Genomic DNA, 22,573 nt, shown 5'->3' with positions numbered 1-22,573 from the left:
TAGTTAAGGAGTGTTGATGTTTTAATAGCTTTAGTAGGATACATCTATGAGATCAAGAGAAATCAATATAATGGAAAATATTATATATATATATATATATATATATATATATATATATATATATATATATATATATATATATATATATATATATATATATGTCTATCTCATGTCTCTTCTCTTGGTTTATTCTTCCTAAAAATACAAGAGGACCCTTCCATTTGGAAAGTGCATACCAAACATTATGTCAATGTTATTACATTTACAATGATTCTTCGAAAATAACACTTAATACTCGATGTTTTGTTGGTGGAGTTCTCTCTGGCCATGTGCATTTTTCAGGCTCCCCTTCACCCTGGTTATGTCCTCCCTTTGGGGAAGGATGGATTTGGGCCCATAAGGAGAAAGCTTTTATTGGCTGGTATGTGCATTTGGAAGGGTTTGTGTTTGGTTTTTAGTCTGGTATTATCAATGTTGACCTAGTGAGGAGAAATTCCCTGGTGGGAGTTTGTAGTTGGAGTTTGTGTTTTCAAAAACACAGGCCCAAAGGTCGAGTGGCCTTTTTGCTAGAGGTCGAGTGGCCTTTTTGGTGAAGGTTTTCTTATTTGTTTGCATTGTGATCTTGAAGCCCTAAGATGGTCTATGCATTGGACTACTGGTGGAGATAATGGCTAGCTTTTCCTTGTTGGATTGTTGCATCTATGCTTCATAGAGGTTTTCTTTACTTTTCTCATCCCTAGGTCGTGTGTTGTTTTGTGTTTTGTTGGCTTTGATGGACGCTTATGGATGCATTTTGTTCTTAGCCCACTCATTTGGGTTGGTTTGTTGTTGCGTCCTCCAACCTTATTACCTAAGACACGATGGCCTTGCCTATCTACATTGTTGTGTTTGGGGTTTGTTATGTTTATTGCATCAATGCTCTAGGTGTTGTCTGCAGCTTATAGGTTCTTTGGTAAGTTGTGATGGAAGATGCAACTCCACTACTCCCACTGGGCGGTTGTGTGTAGTTGTTGGGTTTTGTTGTCTCTACCCTTGGAGCATTGTCTTTTTGGTGGGTGTTGGAGTTGGCTTCTATTTCTATGCCTTGCTAACTGTCTATGCTTGACTCTATTTTCATAGATCCACTGGGCCTAGTCTCATGGATGGTTGAAGTAATCCTCTATTTTTTGTTGTTTCTTTGTTGATGCTCCTCTTGTGAGGGATGGGTGGAAGTACCTTTCTATTAAGGGCTTTAGTATTGGTTCTACTCAGGGAACTACTATCTTTTTGAGGGTTGAGGGTGTCTATCCTATAGTTGATGGTGGTGATTTGGGTTGGTGCCTTGTTTGCCTTATCCATAACATAGGGTGCTTGTTGCTCTTGAAGGTACTTTCATGCTTGCGTGTTGGAGGGGTAGCAAAGTATGGCATACTATAGCTACTTTGGAGACTTTGCTATTGGGTATGTTTATGGCTTCCTACACATTGTGTGTTAGGTTGCTTAACATATGATTGGTGGCAATGAAGGTTTTGAGGGTACTCCATGGACAAGATAATATTGGAGGGGGAGTTTGATTCTAGCTGCCCTAGTGGGACTCACTGTCAAAATTTTGAGGTGAAGATTATGTTCGAGGTTGGCTCTCCAAGTATTTGGAGAATGTTTTTAGTTCTTTGCCATGGATAGTTTGTTTTGCAAGCCCCTTACAACCTTGTGTTCTTTTGGTTGTGATGGTTGGGCCTTCTTCTTTTAGCTCTCTTTTCCTGAGAGAGACCGCCCATTTTGCTTGGCCTGGACAGTTGTTTCTTTTTTTTGTGTTGCCAAGTGAATGATGATAGTTTTCAAAGGGTTCATTGGAGTGTTGTCTTTGGTTGAAGCTTGCATCTGGTTCGGGGATGTTTCGCAACCCTTCAATTATTTGTGGTGTGCCATTACTAAAGAGGTGGGCTAGATACTTTCAGTTAGCTTCTTCTTTCATAGTTCCTATGCAGGTGGAGAAGTCTCCTACTGAGATGGTGACTATTTTCGTGATTTTGGAGGTTGTTGAGCCTCATATTGTGTTGGAGAATTTTTGGGCTTATCTATTTTGGATATAATGGTTTGTGTCTTGTGTTGATCTCCCTCCTTGTTCCTATTGAGGTTGTTCCCTTTGCTATGGAGGTGCAAGGGGTGATTGCAACTAATGTCCAGATCGACAGGCAAGCTGTTGTTATTCATAGGAAGACCTATTTGTGCCCTAGATTGTGGGTGGCTAACAATGTGCCCACAAATGCCTTTCTTGACACTTGCATTGTTCATGGTCAGAGGGAGCCTTTTTCTCCGTGTACTTGGCCTCTTCTATCTTTGTGTTCTCCTAGTTGTGCCTCATCTAAAGTGTTTGCTGATTGGGTGTCGTCAGTGCCTTCTTTTGAATTTTCTAGCACACTAATTTGTGTTGTTCTTTCCTTGACAACCCTATGGCTGTCAGGCTGCCGCTATTATCAAAAACATTTCAGACTACAACCTTTCAAAATTATAATGTCAAATAGTAAAACGGCATGGGTCTGACATAATATAACCGACATGTTTTAAGAACTATATAAATGCTTCGAAGTTTATTTTTATATAATTATAAAGCCTTAAAATAATTAAATAAGAAAAAAATTGTTATTTATTTTTTAAATGGAAATTATTATTTTTTATTATGTATGCAACAAATGTTTATGCTCAGTATCAAAGGGACTCTCACATTGCCAGAACAGCATGTAAACTTTCTTGGAATGCCTTAAAGCGCTGTCTGTAATCAGCCACAGGCCAAAATTTATGATTGCTTATATTTGAATAATGTGTCCATAGTTTGACCCCATCCACTCTCTTAATGTTATAATCCATCTAAACAAATGCCAATATCACTGCTGGTAACCTAGCAAAATAAAGCAAAAGAGTAAATATTTTACAACAAAATCCTCAGTAAAACAAGAAAGGTATACTGTTAATATAAGCTCTCTCACATCTACAGAACATTTCCTGTGATGCCAACTCATTGTATTTGGTTCCAAAGCATGGCCATGCTGTATGGATTGACTTCCGTTTCAACACATGTTCCAATCTTATAAAACATTTGACATAGCCAGTGTCAACCACGTTATGCAAACTTTGATGTAAGAACTAAATTTTCAAAATTTAACTAATGTTTTCAGAATGTACCTGTCGTTACTATACATTCAAAATTTAACTAATGTTTTCAGAATGTACCTGTCGTTACTATACAATATCACCAAGTGTTCGGTTTGCAGACCAAAGATAATGAATAATCTACCAATGCTACAATATATAAGCCTTGCACATTGCCTCCTAAATATCTAGATTACCTAATTGCAAAATCTATCAGAATCTGTGAGCAAGGACATTGCTTTGCAGTACCTTATTTCATACAAAATCCAGTTGTATGGAACCCTCACCCCAAATATATAAGTAAGTCCCTCAATATCTTACTCCGACGCACTTTTCTTGCTAATTGGTGGTTCAGTTATTCCGTTCCTGGCTGTTGTGGGAGTAGCTTTTGCAGGAGTGGAATGCTCTGACTGTGTGAAGCGTATAAACACTTGCATGATAAGTGTTGTCAATAGAATACCTACTGCCAGCCAAATAGATCCCTGCCGACTGCTTAGAAGATGCCTCACAAGTTTATATACAGACACTGCTAGAAGAGAAGACCATGTCAAAGTCACCTACAAGATTTGAAAAGTCAGTATTTACCATGCATCACAATAAAGGGGAGAATTAATATACATAAATACATTTGCAAGCTTGCTAAGACCAAGTTACCCAAAAAAAACAGAGATGAATTTAAGCCTAAGGTTAGAAAAAAGTTTACACGAGAAGGAATCATGCAAACTTTATTAAATATATAAAGCTGAAAATCATGTACAACAGGCTCCCCGGTCATTAACTTTCATTGCATTTCCAAAGAATTTTGACAGGTGAAAGCTTTTTTAAATCCTTCAATTATATTCTAACAATTAAGAATGCACTCTGCATGGGTTCTAGCTTCATCACATCAGGAAATTGTATTGATGTTCTTCTGATATAGAGCACAAAAACAAAGTCAGATAGGATAGTTGAAGTATATCAGACTGTTAGTGTAGTTTCAGTCGGATAAAGCGCAATGAAGATATTTGTATATATATTAAATACTTTGTGTGTGTGTGTGTGTGTATAAAAGTTATTATCATACTCTTAGTCATGGCAATTGGTAAATGTTATTGATAACTAATGCGAGCTAAACAGACATGTCTCTATGGAGACATGCCCATGAAAACCATATACATATGCTTTGAGAAGGTAACTTAAAACACACATAAAATCTACAAGTGCTAATACAAGTTACAGCGTATCCAAAATCCTGAAATATTTAACATGGTTTCAGAGCAGGAGACTCCCAACCTGTTAGTAATAAGGGCAGATGAAAACGGCATTGAAGGCTATTGAATTTGCAGTGGCTTTATGAGTTCTTGAGAATATTGGATTGCCCAACTGTATGCAGACATGCTCAATGGTAGATCCCAGGGAATGTTGTTGCGGAGGCATTGAAGCTCGATTTCCACGTTGAAGCAATTGCTACTATTGGGCTCATTGATTTCACTGGAGGAAGCAATTTCACCGTCTGTATAACCCCACATTCGATGTCGATGTTGATGTGTTGAATCGCATTGGAGGCTATAAGTTGTTGACTGTCAATGTCTCGTCATTCAAAATAAAATGCGCTCGGTAGTTTGAACTCACGCAGCAACGAGTGTCTTCCAATTGATTCAAGGGCAATCATGCTGTTTTTGCAAGCTATCAGATTGAAGACTGAAGGTTATGCCTTCGGAAGCTATTAAACTTACTCTTGTGACATTCTGCATGTTCATCAGAAAAATGAAATTGGTATCTAGTGTTGAAATTGGAGTTATCATAGCACATGAAGTAGTCGCTCATCCACACCCGTGCAACTATGTCATTGGCACAAAATTCTTGAGTAATGTTATTTGCTTGCACTGAATAATTTACATCTCTGCTGATATATTACCGATACATTGTAACAGTCCATAGGTTTTATTGAGCGACTGGCCACGGGAAGAAGTGCTAAAACATGAACTTTAAAGTTGAACATGTCAAATTTTTGAAATTAATGGCAGTTTAACAAATGTCAGGGCACTAAAGACCTGGATACAGTAATGCCTTGAGTGCTTAAGTATATACATTTGTGTGCAATAAAATTATATCTCTATTGTTGCTACTGTGTCTGGAGGAAAACTACTTTATATGTTCGTTGCAGAAGCATTTGACCATTGATGAGTTCGTAACGAATATATATCAAATCAGATAGAGACCCTTCATGTATGGGCATTATTGCTTATCATTTCTATTCAACATGTCACCAAGAAGACATATCAAAACACAGGCATATACAGAGAAATCCATTTAGAGGAAGAGATCTGCACAACACTAGTTACTCCTCCCAGTACTAGGAAAATAGCTATTCCCTTAACAGATGATTTATCATTGACAACAATGTTTGATTGACTATGATTACCATTGCTTGGAGTTGACAAGCATGCAATCCGTAGGATGGGAAACACATGAACTATTAGAGTGATAACAAATCAAACCTGTGTATACCAAATCTGATTCTTATCATAACGACGATAACATGAACATAAACAACCAACAACATTGCATTATGAGGTGTCTCTACTGTTTGGGGGCATAGGTATATTGACAGGAAGGACAGGAAATGTTGTTAAACCGAAACAAAGCTGGGAACATTATAGTTTCATTGGAATTATATATATTTGATATATATTGATGAAGATAGCCTAGATGCTGTTTGGATTGAACAACGGAAGCTTGGTTCTCCAAAGAATATAAAAACAAAATACCATCTCTTTGTGTACCTAAATTCTGCGATCAGGAAGGATAAGGCAAAGAATGTCCAAGAGATTACACAACAATATAAAGTATGCCTGAGGTGACTGATGATGAATTTCTCCTGGTTGATAAAAGATGACAGAGATGTTGTATCTGAAGGTTTACCTCAATTGTTGCTGCAGCTAGAATTTGGCCAGGAAATAATGGTGGACAAAATTTATGTATGGAAGACATTGAACAGAAGATTAATGAAGGAAGATTAATGAAGACTTTGGTAATGAATTGAAATGCTTGCAACTGATACTCCACTTGCTGGTTGCAAATGAAGAGAGTCAAATTCAATCAGAAAGCCACATGTATTGATTAGCCAAACTAGATATATACATATGATAGAACTTTTACATATTCTACTGATTACACCATCTTTGAGAACAGTTTTGGGAGTACTCTTGTGGGCCTGATAAGGTACCTTCTTACACATGCAACTGCAGAGTTAGTGGAGTTCATCATTCAACATCTTTTCATTGTGTATTGAAGAGGCTATAAATTTCATCTTTTACCAATTGAAAACCAGTACGGAATAGCAGACAGGAAGGAGTGTGAATAAAATCATAAAGAGATCTCAGCTTCTAAATGTCGAGAAAAATATAATTTAGTTGCTACAAAGGCTACTATATGTAGCTGGTTGAAAGAGGAGATACTCACACGATGCTTATGGCTAAATCAAATACTGAACAATATAAGAGTGGGAATTTTACATTGTGGGGGCAATAATAATCAATGATCCATTCCCACTTGACCCATCTTTAGAGATTGCTTAGATTGGGTAGCTAAGCATTTCCAACATTCAACTTTCATGTGTCCATACTTGTGGCAATAGTTGCATTGAATGTTCTTCTTCCTACAGCCTTTTAAAGCTGGAGCAGAGGACTTATGCTGAGAAGACTGTTGAGACTTGCCTTTATCCTTTTGAAAGGATTTAACAACAAAGGCTTGCTCTGTGGAGGTGAAGGTGGAGGTGGAGGTGGAGGTGTATGTGGAATTGAAACTGCTACCGAACTGTTGTTTCCACCGATGTTGCTGAAGCAGAAGTGTGCAGAGATCTGTGAATTTCAGATCAACACTAGTAGAAGTGATGTTGAAAGTCCTGATGAAATGTCCGCAGGCCTTGGGCAAACTTTTGAAGGTTATGACCACAATGTCCTCTTCTTCTATCTTGCGTCTAATGGCAAGCAATTGATCACGGATTTCTTGAATCCTATTCAAGTGTTCCTGAAGCAATTTTCGCTCATCCATGATAATAGAAAACAGAGTGTTCTTGAGAAAGAAGGCTCTGCTTTTGTTTGAAGTCTCATGAAGTTCCTTGAAATGCTCCCATATCTCAGCACCTGTCTTGTCGAATGGAATCTAAGGGAGCTGATCATCAACTATGGATAATTTGAGAATCATCACCACCTCCCAATTATTTAGATCCCATCTATCCTGATCAGTACCAGTTGCAACCAGACAATGTGTAATACCCAAAACAATCTGATCACTATTCTGATAATCAAAGATTTCTATTCACTGCTTCCATGTGCTATAATTTCAAACATTGAATTTTGAATTGCCCTCGAGCAAAATATTAGTTAGTGATGTCATAGCACATTTTTCAATGAAAATATATGAAGGCACATACTTGGAGGCAAAACATGGAAGACCCAAATAAATTGAAAGGGTACCCAAAAGAGAGCTTGAAAAACCCAAAAGAATGTTAGTTTTTGGATCTGCTGGCTTGGAAATTGAGGCATGAAAATCAAGGCACCCGGAAAAATCTAACAACCCAATTGAGCTCTCAAAAAATCCACTAAGAATTTGTATAAATATTTTGAATCTGGTATGGAAAATTATGTGTCTAAGCAAAACCCTAGCCAGCTGCAAAAAGGTTTCAAATAATGGCGAATTTGGGCGCACAATTGTTTTTTGCAGAACTGGACCAAAAAATGGTGGATACCACAAGCAACGCGTATTGTATGAGATCGCAGTAATTTTATGAGGGAAAAAAAATGGGCGAATGCAGAAATTTTTTTGTGTTGGAGTAAAAAAATGACACATGGATGGGCTTTGCAGTGTAGTTTATAAAATTCAGAGTTAGATATGAGATGAAACGATGCAAATTGAATAACAATGTATAATTGATCTTTCAGGTCTAACCGATTATCATTTGCACAACAAAATTACCCAAAATACCACACTGAATCTCATAGAATATGTTTATATAATTTCTTTCACAACTACTGCTGTAAAATTATAGAGGCATAAAATTCTGCTATCCTTCAGTATATGAACAATTAACAGCAGACTGCACAACCCATATGTTCAAGAAAAATATTACTCTATAAATTAGAACCTCATAAAGAATTGCATGCAGCAGACTCACAGGTTCAACATGATGCAATGCCAATTGTGCTGGTGATTCCCTGAACAGATCACAGCCAATGAAGGAGTTTCAGATTGCAATATCCAGGCACGACTGGATGATAACAATGGCGTTTGAGATGCAGAGATCAAATGCCTGAAAGAGGGGTTTTTAGTAGCAAACCCCACTCCAATCAAAGTGCCAAAAACAGTTAAAATGTCATCCCAACCTCTTGTCTTCCACTCAGTAAGCTGGCACTCAATTTATGATGCAAAGCCTAGCAGGTTTGGCCATTATGAACGCCCAAATTGCAATTATTTCCACGTCAATAACCAAACAGCCACAAGCATAGGTCATACAGATTAAGCGTGCATCAAGGTCTAGCGTCTTAATGTAGGAAGATTCACATGGTGAACAAGGATATTGAATGCTAAACCCAAATGACAAACAAACACAGAATTAAAGATGCAATAGAAAATATCTTTAGTGGTAACCCAAGCCTCCAAGCCACAGTGAAAACAGTAAGAGGAGATACAAGAAAAATATTCAGAATCTCATAAATCACTATACCCCAGCAATGAATTGTGCACTCAACTTCAAATCCTTATACCACAACAAAGGTGAAGACATCAGTAAACCCAGAAACTTTTGCACAAAGCAACAAAAGCAAATAAATATTTGGATGCCTTTCCCCATTAAATGAGCTCGTGTTTATAAACCTTTATTGCCAAAAAGTTTCCCAAAAGAAGTCAACTCCAGAAACTGCAGAGTTTCCTAAAAGAACTCAACTTAAATTTCTGTAAAAAACTCAACTCCAGAAACTGCAGAGTTTTCTAAAAGAACTCAGCTCTTGAAACTTTCCAACACAACTCATTTAGAAATATCTCTAAATGACATTATTATAATAAAATATTATTATTATAATAATGCAACTTTAATAATTAATAAATAAGAGCTTACGCAACTAATACCACATCCACTATAGGTGACAACCAACTGCCAGAGCCACCCACTGCCAGAAATGGCAATTACCAAAAACACACTTACTAAAAATAGTAAGTCCACAATTGGGATCCCGAAATCACCCTATCAGCTCATGGGGTCGCTATGATGAGCTAACGCACAGACTCGCCAAACATGAGGACATTACATTCTCCTCAAAGAGAGTAAAGTGAAATTTCCATAGACATTTGTTGCATGTTCCCGTTGTTGTATGTTGTCTTCATGGTTGCACGTGGTCTCTTGTTGAACATTAATAAATTTATCTTATCTAATCTGCACTTTCCAACAATGTTCCTACTAACATTGACACGTGGTTGATTGATAGTGGAGCATCCTCATCAACATTACTGGTTATTATGAGCAACTCTCCAACTTCAAGGAAAAAGATTCTCATCTTCAAGTTCTCATTGGTGATGATGCAGGTTATTCCACGGAGGGTGTTGGTTCTACTTCCTTCCAATTAGATTCTAGAATTCCTTTTCACTTGAGTGACATTATTTTTGTTCCTAGAATTAATAAGAATCTGATTTCTATTTCAGCGTTTAAAGACAAGAGTTCTTGCATGGAAGAACGCAAACATTCAGTCAACTCGTGAGATTGGTGTTCAGCATGACAGTCTTAACAAACTTTCAGCCCGTCCTATTTAAATGTCAGCTCACAACTCTACAAGTTCCAATGAGCTATGGCATAAAAGGTTTGGTCACTTGAATTTCAGAACTTTGTCTTCAGTGGTCAAGGTGGTAGTTGGTCTTTTGAAGCTAAACCAAAACAATGAAGGTGTCTACAAGGGATGTGCTCTAGGTAAGAACATTAAAAGTACTTTTCGTGGCAGTGAAAGTAAAGCAAAGGAAATCCTAAAGCTAATTCATTCTGATTTGTGTGCTTCTATGTCAATTGTTTCCCTTAGCAATTTTCGGTATTATGTTTTCTAACAAGAAGATTAAGATTCTAAGGTCTGATAACTGAGGAGAATATATTTCTGGTATTTTGCATTACTTTTCTGTTGAAGCTAGGATTAAGAGGGAGTTGTGTCCCTTATAATCCTCAACAAAAGGGTGTAATTGAAAGCAAGAGCAAGGTAATTGTTAGAGGCAGCGAATACTATGATTCATTATCAAAGCCTTCAAACATTTTTAAGGGATGCAGCTTGCAGGACTCAGTTGACATTCAAAATCATAGTCTTCGTCATATTCTAGACAACATGACTCCAGGAGAAGCATTTTTAGGTATCAAAGAAGATATTAGTCATCTCAAAAAATTTGGATGTCTTGTCTACATTTATGTTCCAAAAGAGAAAAGAATTAAGTTAGAACCTTGAGGAACGAAAGGCATCTTAATTGGTTATAGTGAATATAATCATGGAGAATTTACATTTCAAGTCAGAAGCAAATTGGAATCAGCAGGGATGTCTCCTTTGATCAAGATGTTACTTGCAAGAAATCCAAAGACGAGACTTTGAGCCTCCTCATTACATAGATACGGATGATCCAGATTCATCTTTAGAGATTCAAAGGGAAAATACAGATTTAGAAGACTTTGTTGATCTTGTTGATCCAATTAATCCCATAGATACTTATATCAATCCCAGTAATACTTCATCTAATAAGAAAAGACCATTGTAGGCTAGGCACACTATGGAAGAGGCTGAAAAATATGCAGCCTCTCACAGCACTTTCAAAGAGAGAAAAAGACCTCATAAGTTTGCAGGTTATGTAGCTTTGATGAGTCACATTATAGCAATCGAACCTTCTAGTTTTGAAGAGGCTTCAAATTAGTGGTTGTGGAAGGATGTCATGATGGAAGAGCATAATCTGTCATCAAAAATGATGTGTAGGACATTGTTCGTAGGCCTCAAGGTAAATTTGTTGTTTCTTCTAAGTGGTTGTTCAAAATTAAACATGCAACTAATGGAACTGTAGAAAAATACAAAGTAAGATTTGTAGCTAGACGTTTTTCTCAAAAGAAATGCATAAACTATGAGGAGACTTTTACACCTGTCACACGTTACACTTGTAACAGAACAACCATAGCGGTTGCAGCAGTTAAGGGTTGGAAACTTTCATCAAATGGATGTGAAAACAGCATCCTTGAATGGCATAGATGAAGAGGATACATACTAAATAGCCAAAGAGATTTGCGATTTGCAGGCTGAAAGAGACTTTGTACAGCCTTAAGCAAGCTCCTCGCACTTGGAATGACAGGTTGATCATTATCTTTTGAGCTTAAGCTTCCTAAAGAATGATGCCGATCCAAATTTATATTTCAAGGTATGTGATAACAAAATACTGATCTTAGTGTTGTATGTTGATAATTTCTTTCTCACTGGTAATGATGATCTCATTGTTAAGTGTAAGGACTTAGCTTCTAAATTTGAGATGAAAGATCTTGGCCTTTTGCACTATTTCCATAGAATGGTGAAGGCCATATAAAATCATATTGGGTCAAGGAAAATATGCAATTGATATCTTGACAAGATTGGCATGTTAAAGTGTAACTCTATGGTGACTCCTATGGAAGCAAATCCAAAAAAGTTACATGAGCTTGTAGCCACTTCAGATTTAGCCGATCCTACTATGTACAGGCAGTTTATTGGTTCTTTAATGTATTCAAAACAAGGCTTGATTATTGTGTTGTTAATAATTTGGGTTAGTGCATGTGTGAAAGAAGACAAATTCACCTTGTGGCAACCAAACACCTATTATGATATGTTTGTGGTACAATGGAATATGGTTTAAAATGTTCATGTGTGGAGCTGAACTTGCAAGGGTTCTTTGATTGAGATTGGGCAGGGTGTGTCTGATAAGAAGAGCTTCAGGATGTTGTTTCAATCTAGGTTCAACTATGGTTTCTTGGTTCAGCAAGTAACAATCTTGTGTTGCTCAAAGTAACAATCTTGTGTTGCTCAAAGTACATCTAAAGCAGAATATGTCGCAACTTGTGTAGCTGCAAGAGAAATTGAGTGGCTACAAAAATTTGTAAGACCCCTGCTGGATCTAACTTTGACAAACGCCATTTTTCTTTACCATTCAGTTGCTTGACATTTTGTAAAACACTTTGCAAGCGAGATCTGATACCACTATTATAACCCCAAACGTTCTAACTCCAACAAACATCAATTTACCTCATTTTTGGATGTCCGACATTTCATCAAATACTTTGCATGCATCCTTTATCTCCTTGTCCTTTGCTTTTAAATTGATAATGATTGTTTGAAATGATGCCAAATGTGATTTAAATACTTCCATATGGTTACTATGATGTCTAGCAAAGAACTTAAGTGCAATTGCAATTCTGTTGACCTCTCGAATGCATATAGATGTCACATACAAGGTAAATATGCACCTACAGCAGTTAAACATTAATGCAAACAGTTGCATAAAAACTAAATATCAACGAGAGAGCTCTTGAGATTCAACTCCTTGTGACTCCAATGATAGTAGAATTTAATGCAACTGATTAAAACCTTAAATGTCAAGCAAGACAACGATTTGCAATTATGGTATTTGCAAATTATTATAACAGATCTCAAGTAAATTGCAATTGCAGTAATAGAACCTGTGAATAACTGCTATAAGGATCAACTTGCAGCAAATAAATTGATGAAGACCACATACAACACCATTCTATTTCCAGCCCAATGCATACTGAGATACTATTAGACGCAGCCTCACAAGGTAACATCAAGCTCCAATAATGCAGGTTGCGGCTGCCAGGATAAGGCCACGACAGTGATGCAGACTCACACAAATGGCATGGGAAATCCACAGCAGAAAAATGCCTTAAATGGCATCCAAAGACAGTGACCCAAAAGGGTAATCAAGCATCCAAACACCACACCAAACCCAGTACAAAATGATCGCCCAGCTTGGTGTATATAGCAGACAAAATTAACAGTAAATTGCACCACAAGAAATACCTTCCAGTCACAGTAGCCACAATATGAAAGGCTGAAAACTTAGACGTTGTTGTCCTGCATTTTGTCACCACAAAATGTTGGTAACAGCACGAAACTTTTCCAAGCTAGTTTCGAATTCTCTAAGCTTGAATTTGATATTCAATTGCTTAATGTTAATCGATTAATCCATTTCAATTCGAATATCAAGTTGTTTTACTGAAGGCCTTCGTCAAGTCGTTTTTTTTTTGCTTTCTATCGAGCCTTTGTTTGATTTTTGAAGCCTTCACAGTCCGTTGTTTGCTTTTAAGTTTGTGTTTGCTTGTTTTTGGTCCTTTGAATTTGCTTCATGTTATGCCTTTCGATTTTCCCTTCGATTCGGTCTAACCTAGAGATCAATCGGAGTTGTCAGTTAAGAGATATGGTCATTTTAGTGCCCAAAAAGTGGACCTTTTATGTGCAACAACACGAATTAAAAAATGATGTTATATTTTCATTTTGACATTCACTTTTTCAAAAATATAACATTTATTCACTTTTTGTTATGTTTTGAAGTTACTTTTCATTTAAATTTATAACTTAAAGTGACTATAGTGCACTTTATGTTATAATTTTAAGTTGAGTTACTTTTCAATTTTTCACTTATAGTTCCTTTTTAAATTTTTTATTTTTAAATCAAATACTTATATAAATGTCACTTTAACTTAATGTTTATGACTTATATTGATTAATATAATGCATAAATGTTATTTTTGACCCGTATTGTTGACATTTTTATAAAAATAAGTGAAATGCATAACTTAAAAGTCTAAAAATAGACATTTTATGTGCATATGCATGTAAAAAATCATGAAAAGTGGAAACTTTTCATGCTAATGCATATGAAAACTCATTTTGAGGACCTTTTTCAAGTCATTACATCAAAAGCTTGTAAAAGTGGACCTTTTTGATGCAATGACATGAAAAGTTGAGTTTTCATGCTTGTGCATGAAAAATGTGAGATATGTTTATAATATATGTAAGTGACTCCAAAAAGTGAGATTTTGAAGACTTGCACATTTTAAAATATGTAATGGGCTTCAAAAAGTGAGATTATGATCAAAGACATATTGTAAAACATGCATTGGACTCAAAAAGGTCCGATTTTGTCTTATTACATGTTTTTAAAATATGTAATGAACATAAAAATGTCCTATTATGTGAAGAAAACATGTTCTTGTTCCAAAAACCTCTGATTTTGCTCATAACTTTTGATTTTCTCCATGGATTTGAATGAAATCAGTTGCATTCATCATGTTTTGGAGAGGTGATCATTGTGCCCTCATCAAAAATCAAGTTATTGCACCCAAAAACGTGTTTGAAACTCGCAAGCTAGGGCACGTTTTTGCATAAAACTCCATAAATCTGCCAAGTTTGATCACATTTTTGCATGAGCTCAAGTCGTTTTTACCTCATTAGTTGATTACATTGGTTGAGGATCATTATTTTGGTGTTAAATCATCAAAACGTTTTACTTAGAAGATCACGTTTTTTGCTTGTTTTGGCAAAAACGGCTCAAGAACATGCAAGCTTTAAAACATGGCAAGGAGGAGCTAATTTAGGGCACGTTTTGGATCTTGCATAATAATCTCCTTGTTTGCTGCCCTTCATCATTCAGATTTTGGAGATTTGAAAAGTTCTCATCATTTTTGAAGAAAATTTCAAACAAAGAGCATCTTTTTTAGCACATATTCCTCATGTACATGGACCTCTTCTTTCTTACATTTTAATTCATGCTTATCCTTGCTGATTTTATGCATGAAATCGTTGAATGAATGCCATTTGTAAAAATCTTTGCCTTAGAATATGCTTTTTTCTTTTAAATATGAATTTCTTTTTCATTTTGATGTCTTTGGTTCTTCCCCAAGTTCCAAATTCGAATTTCATCTTTGGAATGCATTGCATCTTGGCATATTTTGAGTTATTTTCAAAGGTATGTTTTTCTTTTGTTTTGGTTTTGTGTGCTTGTTGCTGGTTTTTCTCCATTTTGGAGAAGTTGCAAGTTTTTTCCCAAAAACTTGTTTTTCCTTCACTACATGCGAAAGCATTATCATTTCATTTTTTTTCACATTTTGTTTCCATGTCATTACATCTCACATTTCATCCGACAAATGTGATTACATGTTTTTCACTTCATTCGCCATCCACACATGCATGTAATCCCATTTTTCGTTTCCATTTTTCATCCATCTCATTTTTCGCTTCCATTCGCACGACACGATTACACGGAATGCCTTACGTGTAATTGCATCCAAAAGGTCCGATTTTGATCAAAAGTCATATTTTGAAAAGACAAAAAAGATGTTATTTTCGCTTTCCGTAAATTTTGACTTCTTTCTTCCTCCAAAAGTGACTATATAATTCATTATCTCACCTCCATTGTTTCATTTCCATCTTCATATATGCATTCGCACTTACATGAATAAATACATGTTTCCACTTCATAACATATTTCACATGTTACCCTCCATCCGCATCCGCATATACATGTAAAGTATACGCATTCGCACTTACATCTCATTTCACTTTCCACCTTCCGTTACATATTGCATTTACATATATGCATGTTTTATTCAATAAAGCTTTGGAAACATTTAAGTCACTTTTGAAATCAGCAACTTTTACTTTGCACACATTCCCATGCATTTCACCTTCGCGCATTTTCATTCCATTCCATTTTCCATATTCATACTTTCATTTCATTTCATTTCACATTCCGTTGCATATGCATACGCTTTCTCTTCGAAAGTCATTCATTTTCAAATCTTCACTGCTACTCTGGAATCCACTTACATGGAGATTCCTTCTGACGATGTATTTGTGTTTTGGAATTTTTGTGTTACAGTACGAGCACAAGAAATGTCCTCGCTTTCCAAATCCAAGGGCAAGATGAAATACCAATATGACAAAGAATTGGCTCATGCAATTCCTTCTTCAGTTACGTCTGTTCTGGATAACATACTAGACACCAAGATTGGTCACGTAGATGTAGCCGATTTTCTACAAAGGATTGAAGCTCCAGCTGCGCATGAGATGAAACACATTAAAAGAGGCAACATTCATTTGGTTTCTACATTTCCCATGGCGGCCATAGAACCTGATTTTGTCTACGGATGTGCTCGGCGCTTCACTCCTAAGACAAGGAATATCAAAGACGCTGACGGCAAGGTTATTATTAGCCTTGACCTTGAAGTGATTGAACAAGTCTTCAAAGTTCCTCGTAAATCAGAATGTGCTGATTTGACTAAAGGATCATCATTGGCCTGTTGGAATGAGCAAAAGGACAGTTATCAAAAGTATGTCAACCTTTACTGGTTAGACAAGAAGCGAAGCAATTTTTCCAGAGGGCCAAAGACTCTTCATCAGTCAAATTTTAAACAAGAATACAAGGATCTCATCATCCTTCTTAGCAGAATTTGTGGTCTGAAGGATTCTTCCGATTTTGAGCCATGGATGTACAAATTTATGTTTCAAATCATAGAGAACAAAGAACACATCTTTTGGGGAGAGCTTATCAGTACTGTGATCTGTCAGCAGATATGCAATGTAGGAACATCAGTACCTTTTTACATGAATTCATATCTAGTTTACATTGCTGCTACCATGGGATCTTTTTTGGAGCTTTCCACCAAAGGTGATCGTCTTCAAGTACCTGTTTGGAATACTATGACCAAATTACTTTGGCTAATAGTAAATACCATTACAGAAGAGTCCAAGATGCTTTCTTTGGACATTACAAGTGTCTGTTCGACAAACAGTTGTGTATCAAAAGAGTATCTGATGCAGCATGGGAAAAGGTAAACCAGTACGGCTGCATTTTTCTTCAATTTCCCACTTTCACATACTTGAGAGGTGGATATTTCAAAGGAGAGTCATATACCTTACCTAGGTATGCAACAGATCGAATCATTCTAATGGAGTTAGCCAGACAACTCATGGACGTGCAGAGTGATCAGCATGCATCATAGAGGCCCGGATTTGGCATCACCTCAGCTAGGCCTTTATCTATTGGCAATTATTCAATTGTTTCTGTGCTTAAAGCGAAGAATATGGAAGCAGAGTTGCAATTGATTACATTGAAGAGGTTCAAGGCTAGATTTGACTTTGATTATCGAGAGATAAACTCTCAGATAAAGAGGGCTTATACTCATGTTCATCGCATTGAAGACATTTGGATTGACATGAGAATAGAGCTTGATATTATGAAAATGGATTATTGCAAGTTAACCTTGCAACAAATAATCGATCTTAATATGTTGGAAATCCCTCCAAATTTCCAAGTTGAAGATGACGGCGACATCCTTGATCCGGAATTTCATCAAGCTGGTTTTGATAAAATATGTCCTTTTCCTATTCAATGGCAACAAAAAGAAGGTACATCTATTATGGACAGGTTTCAATCCATCTTAGCAAACACTAACAAGTGGTTGAAAAGTAAAGGCCTAAAAAGAGTAAATCCTAAAATGGGTCTGGATTGTGGAAGCTTTGGTCCTCCTGGCAGGAAGTCACAACTGGAAATTACAGGAAAAGATGGTGCTTCATCTTCAAATGTCAAGAATACTCTCAAATTCAAATTAAAGGGTGGAAAAGGGACTAAATCATCCCAAGTTCCTAAACCAATTCAAGAATCAGTGACAAAATCAGAAGAAGAATTGGAAACAGAATCCAAGAAAGAAGATTCAGATGAAGAAGGAGAAATAAAAATCATATCTCCTCCCAAGCTTGCACGTCTTCTCCACATGAAGAGCCCTTTTTGCATGAGGTTGATGATGATGTAGATTCATTTTCTACTGTTTTCACTCACTCTATTCCAGTCTCAAAAGTTAATACCATGGCTCTTCCGATTTCATCTGCTGCTCCTCGTGTTCCTGCACATGATCAATTTGAACACTTAGCAAATGTGTTTGAAGATTTTCCGACTCTTACTAGTGGTCAAGTTTCCCAACTTGATACATCTTTGACAAGATTTGAACTTTTCATGACAGAATCTTCACAACATGTTCCTATGCCTACAGCAATGCAAACTGAATCTTGTTCAGTCGCTACAAATATATAATCTGGATCAATGCCAATGGTCTCCACTGTGCTTGCTTCTACAGATGAAAGTTTCAGCCTACCTGCATGGTTGAGTAGAATAACAACGAAGAGAAGGAAGGTGGTTGTTCCTCCTGACAATCTTCCTATGAAGCAGACTAAATCCAAATCTTTGAAGGACAAGATTGTTTCTAGAATTTTGGTTGATTCTGACAAAACCAAGTATGTTGAGATTGCTGAGCCCTTAGTAGATAAACCTGTTGAAGAACTCACTAGCTCTAATTATAAATTTACTAAGGTTGAAGTTGGAAAGCAATCTCGTTTGAGTTCTTTGCAAGATGCTCATGATGCATTGGCAAATGTATCAAAAAGCAGTCATGAGCTTTGGGAAAAGAAGAATCAATTGAAACAGGAAATAGCTCGTTTGAATGAGGTCATCCAGAAGCAATTTTCTCAGAATGTTGTTGTTGCATCACAAACATCTAAAGGGAGAAGGTTGATTGAAGCTGCTAAGTCTTGCATACAGGAAATCATTGTTGAAGGAGTTCGAGTTATCACAGAGACACTTGCAGTTCTAAAGCGTATCAAAGAGATGAACAAAATGTAACTAAGCTTAATTTCTTCTTTGACTCAGGAAGCAGATAACCTAAAGGAAATCCTTGAGGATTGGGATGAAATGATAAAATTTGATCTAAATGCTATGGTCTCATGTGACGTTCTTCCATCATGTGAAATGTTCTTCAGATTTCAAGGACTCATTGGTTACAAGGAAGAGACCTTAAAAAAGTTGATCACAAAATTGCAAGTGGCTCTTGAAGATTGTCAAGTAGTTGAAACAAGCGTTACTTGTGATTTGGAGCAATTGGGATGCCGTGTTATTGATAATCTTGGTAATCTTTTGGCAGCAGAGAGAGTGAATTCAGAATATACAATCGGAATCAATGCTGATGTAGATTTCGAAGATTTTGGTTCACACACAATGAATATGTTCGTTTTGTACAAATCCTTGACAAAACACTTGTTAGATACTACAACAACAAATTCCAAAGTCGTACAATCAGCATATGAAAATGCAGTGAGAATCAAAGCCATATCAAAGACTATGGAGATTGCTGATCTTCCTACAGTGCATGACGTCATTGTGAAATTCAAGGCATTAAGAAGCAATCTTTAAGATTGTTATGTAATTTCTATTTCATAGTTGTTTAAGATGCATTGCATGTTAAAGTGTAATTACACGTAATGCGAATTGCATGTATGTAAAAGATGTAATGCGAGTTGCATGTGCAGTTGCATGTAATCCTTTAGTTTCTGTAGTTAGACTTGGTCAAAGTTGGTTGAGTTACTCTCACTTTCTCCTCCCCCTTTTTCTCAACTTCTTTGCCTATATAAAGGAGTGCCCCCTCATTGTAAAATGATCATTATCTTTATGCAAGAGAGCTCTGGAGAAATTGTGCCAACAGAACTTTGTTTGTGTAGCACTATTTTGAGAGAAAGTGAATACAAAGGAGCATCTGAGACTTAACTTTGATTAAGTGAGATTGTTATTTATGTGAATTGTAAGCTTTGTCTATAATTCATTCAAGTTACCTTTGATTCGTACTATCTTTTGTCATTGATATTGTATCTTGTGATTGATTAAAAAGAGTTAAGAAACAATTGAATCCCGAGCTTTGACCAGGAACAATTGTGAAAATCCATAGCTATTAGCTTTGTCTGTAGCTTGGGTGTTCGTCTAAATTTGCACAATAGTTAGATTGTTGTTACTTTTAGGAGTCTTTGTGCCCTAATTGTAAAGATTTTACCACATAGAAGTACAACAAGACTTAGAGCCAAACTGGTACGTTTTGGCTAGCCTTTGAGTTAGTTAAAATTTATCGGTATCATTGTTTCTAGCTTGTGATAGAAATGTAATTAGAGATTCACCTTGCCCATTATTCGCCTTACAAATAAGTGGATTCTTTCTTGAAAGTTAAGAAGAAAGGATAATAGTAACACCCTCTTTATAAATCTCTCAATTTCTTGCTTACCTTGAGTTGATGCAAGGAACAGTGAGAAGGGGGAGCCTTCCCTTTAAGGTAGGAGAGACTCTGTCTCACATGCTGTGGCTGGTCATCCTATTTTGCGACTGAATTTTTACCCAAAACTGTCGATTGCAAAATATCCACCCAACAGACGTCCAATCCAATAAAATAATTCGTTGCAAATAAAGAACTAATCTTTGTATACAACAGCACCACGATTGTGATCAGAATAATCAGAATAATTTATCAGATGAAGGCACAATTCACCATGTCTTTCAATGGCTCAAAGTGTGAATCATAAGAGGAATCAGTCTTTTAAAAATTATTGTTTGAAACCTTCAACAACTTCACCAAATAATAAAAACAATAGCCAAGAGAATTAATTCTCTTTTCTCCATGAAGTCTCTTTATTACACAAAATAAAGTGTGGCTTCTCCAACACATTTTTCCCTTAAGATGCTTCTTGCACACACTTTAAAATTATAACACTTAAAACATAAAGTCATTTATTAAGAGTGACTTAATAAACAACTTACAACATGAACTCCATAAATTGACCGCATGAAATGTTGATGAAGCCAAACACTAGGTGCCTCGCCTCCACCGCACTGCTAAAAATAGAAAACACCCATAATTGACTTCCTATAAATAGCAAGTCTATCAACAGAGACCCTCAAATCAATCTATCAGCTCACAATCTTCGCAATAATGAACTAACCAAACCCTAGAATTGGGACCTGCTGAAATGGAGAATTACAAAATTGCTTACAAGTTTGTTTGGGCAGCCTTTTGGAACCTATAGTGATTCTTTGTGATAACCAAAGTTGTGTGAAGCTTTCAGTTAATCCAATTTTTCAAGATAGAATAAAACATGTGGAAATTAAATATGATTCCTTGAGAGATGTGGTTTAAAGGAAAGCAATTGAACTAGAGTACATTTCTACAAGGGAGCAGACCACGGACATTCTCACCAAGCCACTTCCAAGAATGATTTTTTATTAGTTACAAGATAAGCTTGGTATCGTGGAGAATGATTCTCTTGCTGAGAGAGAATCTCAACTTCGGTAATTCTCCACATATGATTAATGAGTTCTTCTCTATGAGAAAAGCTCAAGATGCAATCCCTTGTTAATGAGTTCTTCTCTATGAGAGAAGTTCAAAGTGTGATCCCTTGTTAATTAGTTTTATGTGCGAGAAGTTTGTGGTAAAATCCCTTTTTAATGTGTTCTTATTTGCGATAGAAATTCTAGGTGAAATCCCTTGTGTGTGACTCCATGACTAATCCTTGATTTTCTGATTCACCCTCTAGGAGAAGCTATGGTGAATATTGTTATGCTGAGATAATAAATTTAATTAAGAAAATCTATAATGAGATTTTTATGTTGACATCTCTTTTGGTTGCAGTTATGTGTGCTTGTCATGTGATGACATATGGAAGAGCTATCTCTTGCTAAGAAGGAGTGTTGAATCTGGTAGCCATGGTGGACCCACCCTCTAGGAGTAGCAATGGTGGAAGTCATGTGTGTGACCCCATGACTAATCCTTACTTTTCTGATTAACCCTCTAGGAGTAGCTATGGTGAATATTGTTATGCTCAGATAACAAATTTTATTAATCTGTAATAAGATTTTTCTGTCGACATCTCTTTTGGTTGCAACTATGTGCACTTGTCATGTGATGACATATGGAAGATCTCTCTCTTGCTAAGAGGGAGTGTTGAATCTGGTAGCTACCAAAGAGATCTCCTTACTGTTGATGTTTGCCAACAGTTCATTTTCAGCAATTTTGTTAAATCTCTGTTTATAAGTCATTTACAGTTCATTTGCCAGGTATATGTCATAGCTGCTCTCCTGCTCTCTTCTCCCACCTCTGGGTGTTCTCTATTACTTCCTTTTTGGCTAAGCTTTGCATCTATTGACCTTTGCATGCACAATTTCTTATGTTCAATTGTTTTCTCTATCGGCATTGGGCATGTGTTCTGTCCTGCTGGAAGTGTTTCTCTGTCTCTCCTCTTGACTTATTTGTGTTGCTAATGATGTGTGAATCGTTTTCATCCTCTGTGTGAACAATTTTATTCTGGAAATGACTATTCCTCTGCTCTGCATGTCAACAGTTTTCATGACGGTTGTTATCGTCATCGGTAATCTTATGATTATTACGACACTTATTATGTGTGTTGATTCACCTTTCATTCAGCAGTGGTTTTTGTAACCAATCCAAGGAATTGTCATGGGCAAATGCCTTTTCATTGTATACGATGGCTTTTCATTGCTTGGCATTCGTCGCTGTTATGGGCGACTTTTATGGGGTTCTTTT

The 22,573-nt window shown here is 36.5% G+C and overlaps 1 protein-coding gene across 2 annotated transcripts in view; it reads right to left on the bottom strand.

The window, feature by feature from the left end:
- Positions 1–2,926: 2,926 nt before the first annotated feature.
- Positions 2,927–22,573, bottom strand: part of LOC149550590 (1-acyl-sn-glycerol-3-phosphate acyltransferase PLS1-like) — an 85,029-nt gene continuing 65,382 nt past the window's right edge. For both annotated transcript variants that reach the window (XM_089793576.1, XM_089793577.1), the window contains one exon: positions 2,927–3,686. In XM_089793576.1, coding sequence (XP_089649702.1) covers positions 3,447–3,686 — 240 coding nt within the window. In that variant the 3' untranslated portion in view covers positions 2,927–3,446. The remainder of the gene's footprint in view (positions 3,687–22,573) is intronic.

This window comes from Cupressus sempervirens, chromosome 7 (assembly GCF_028749045.1).
Source record: "Cupressus sempervirens isolate cs-2001-9-10 chromosome 7, ASM2874904v1, whole genome shotgun sequence".
NCBI classification, from domain to species: domain Eukaryota; kingdom Viridiplantae; phylum Streptophyta; class Pinopsida; order Cupressales; family Cupressaceae; genus Cupressus; species Cupressus sempervirens.
Note: the sequence above shows the minus strand (reverse complement) of the source record. Positions and strands in the feature narration are given on the sequence as shown.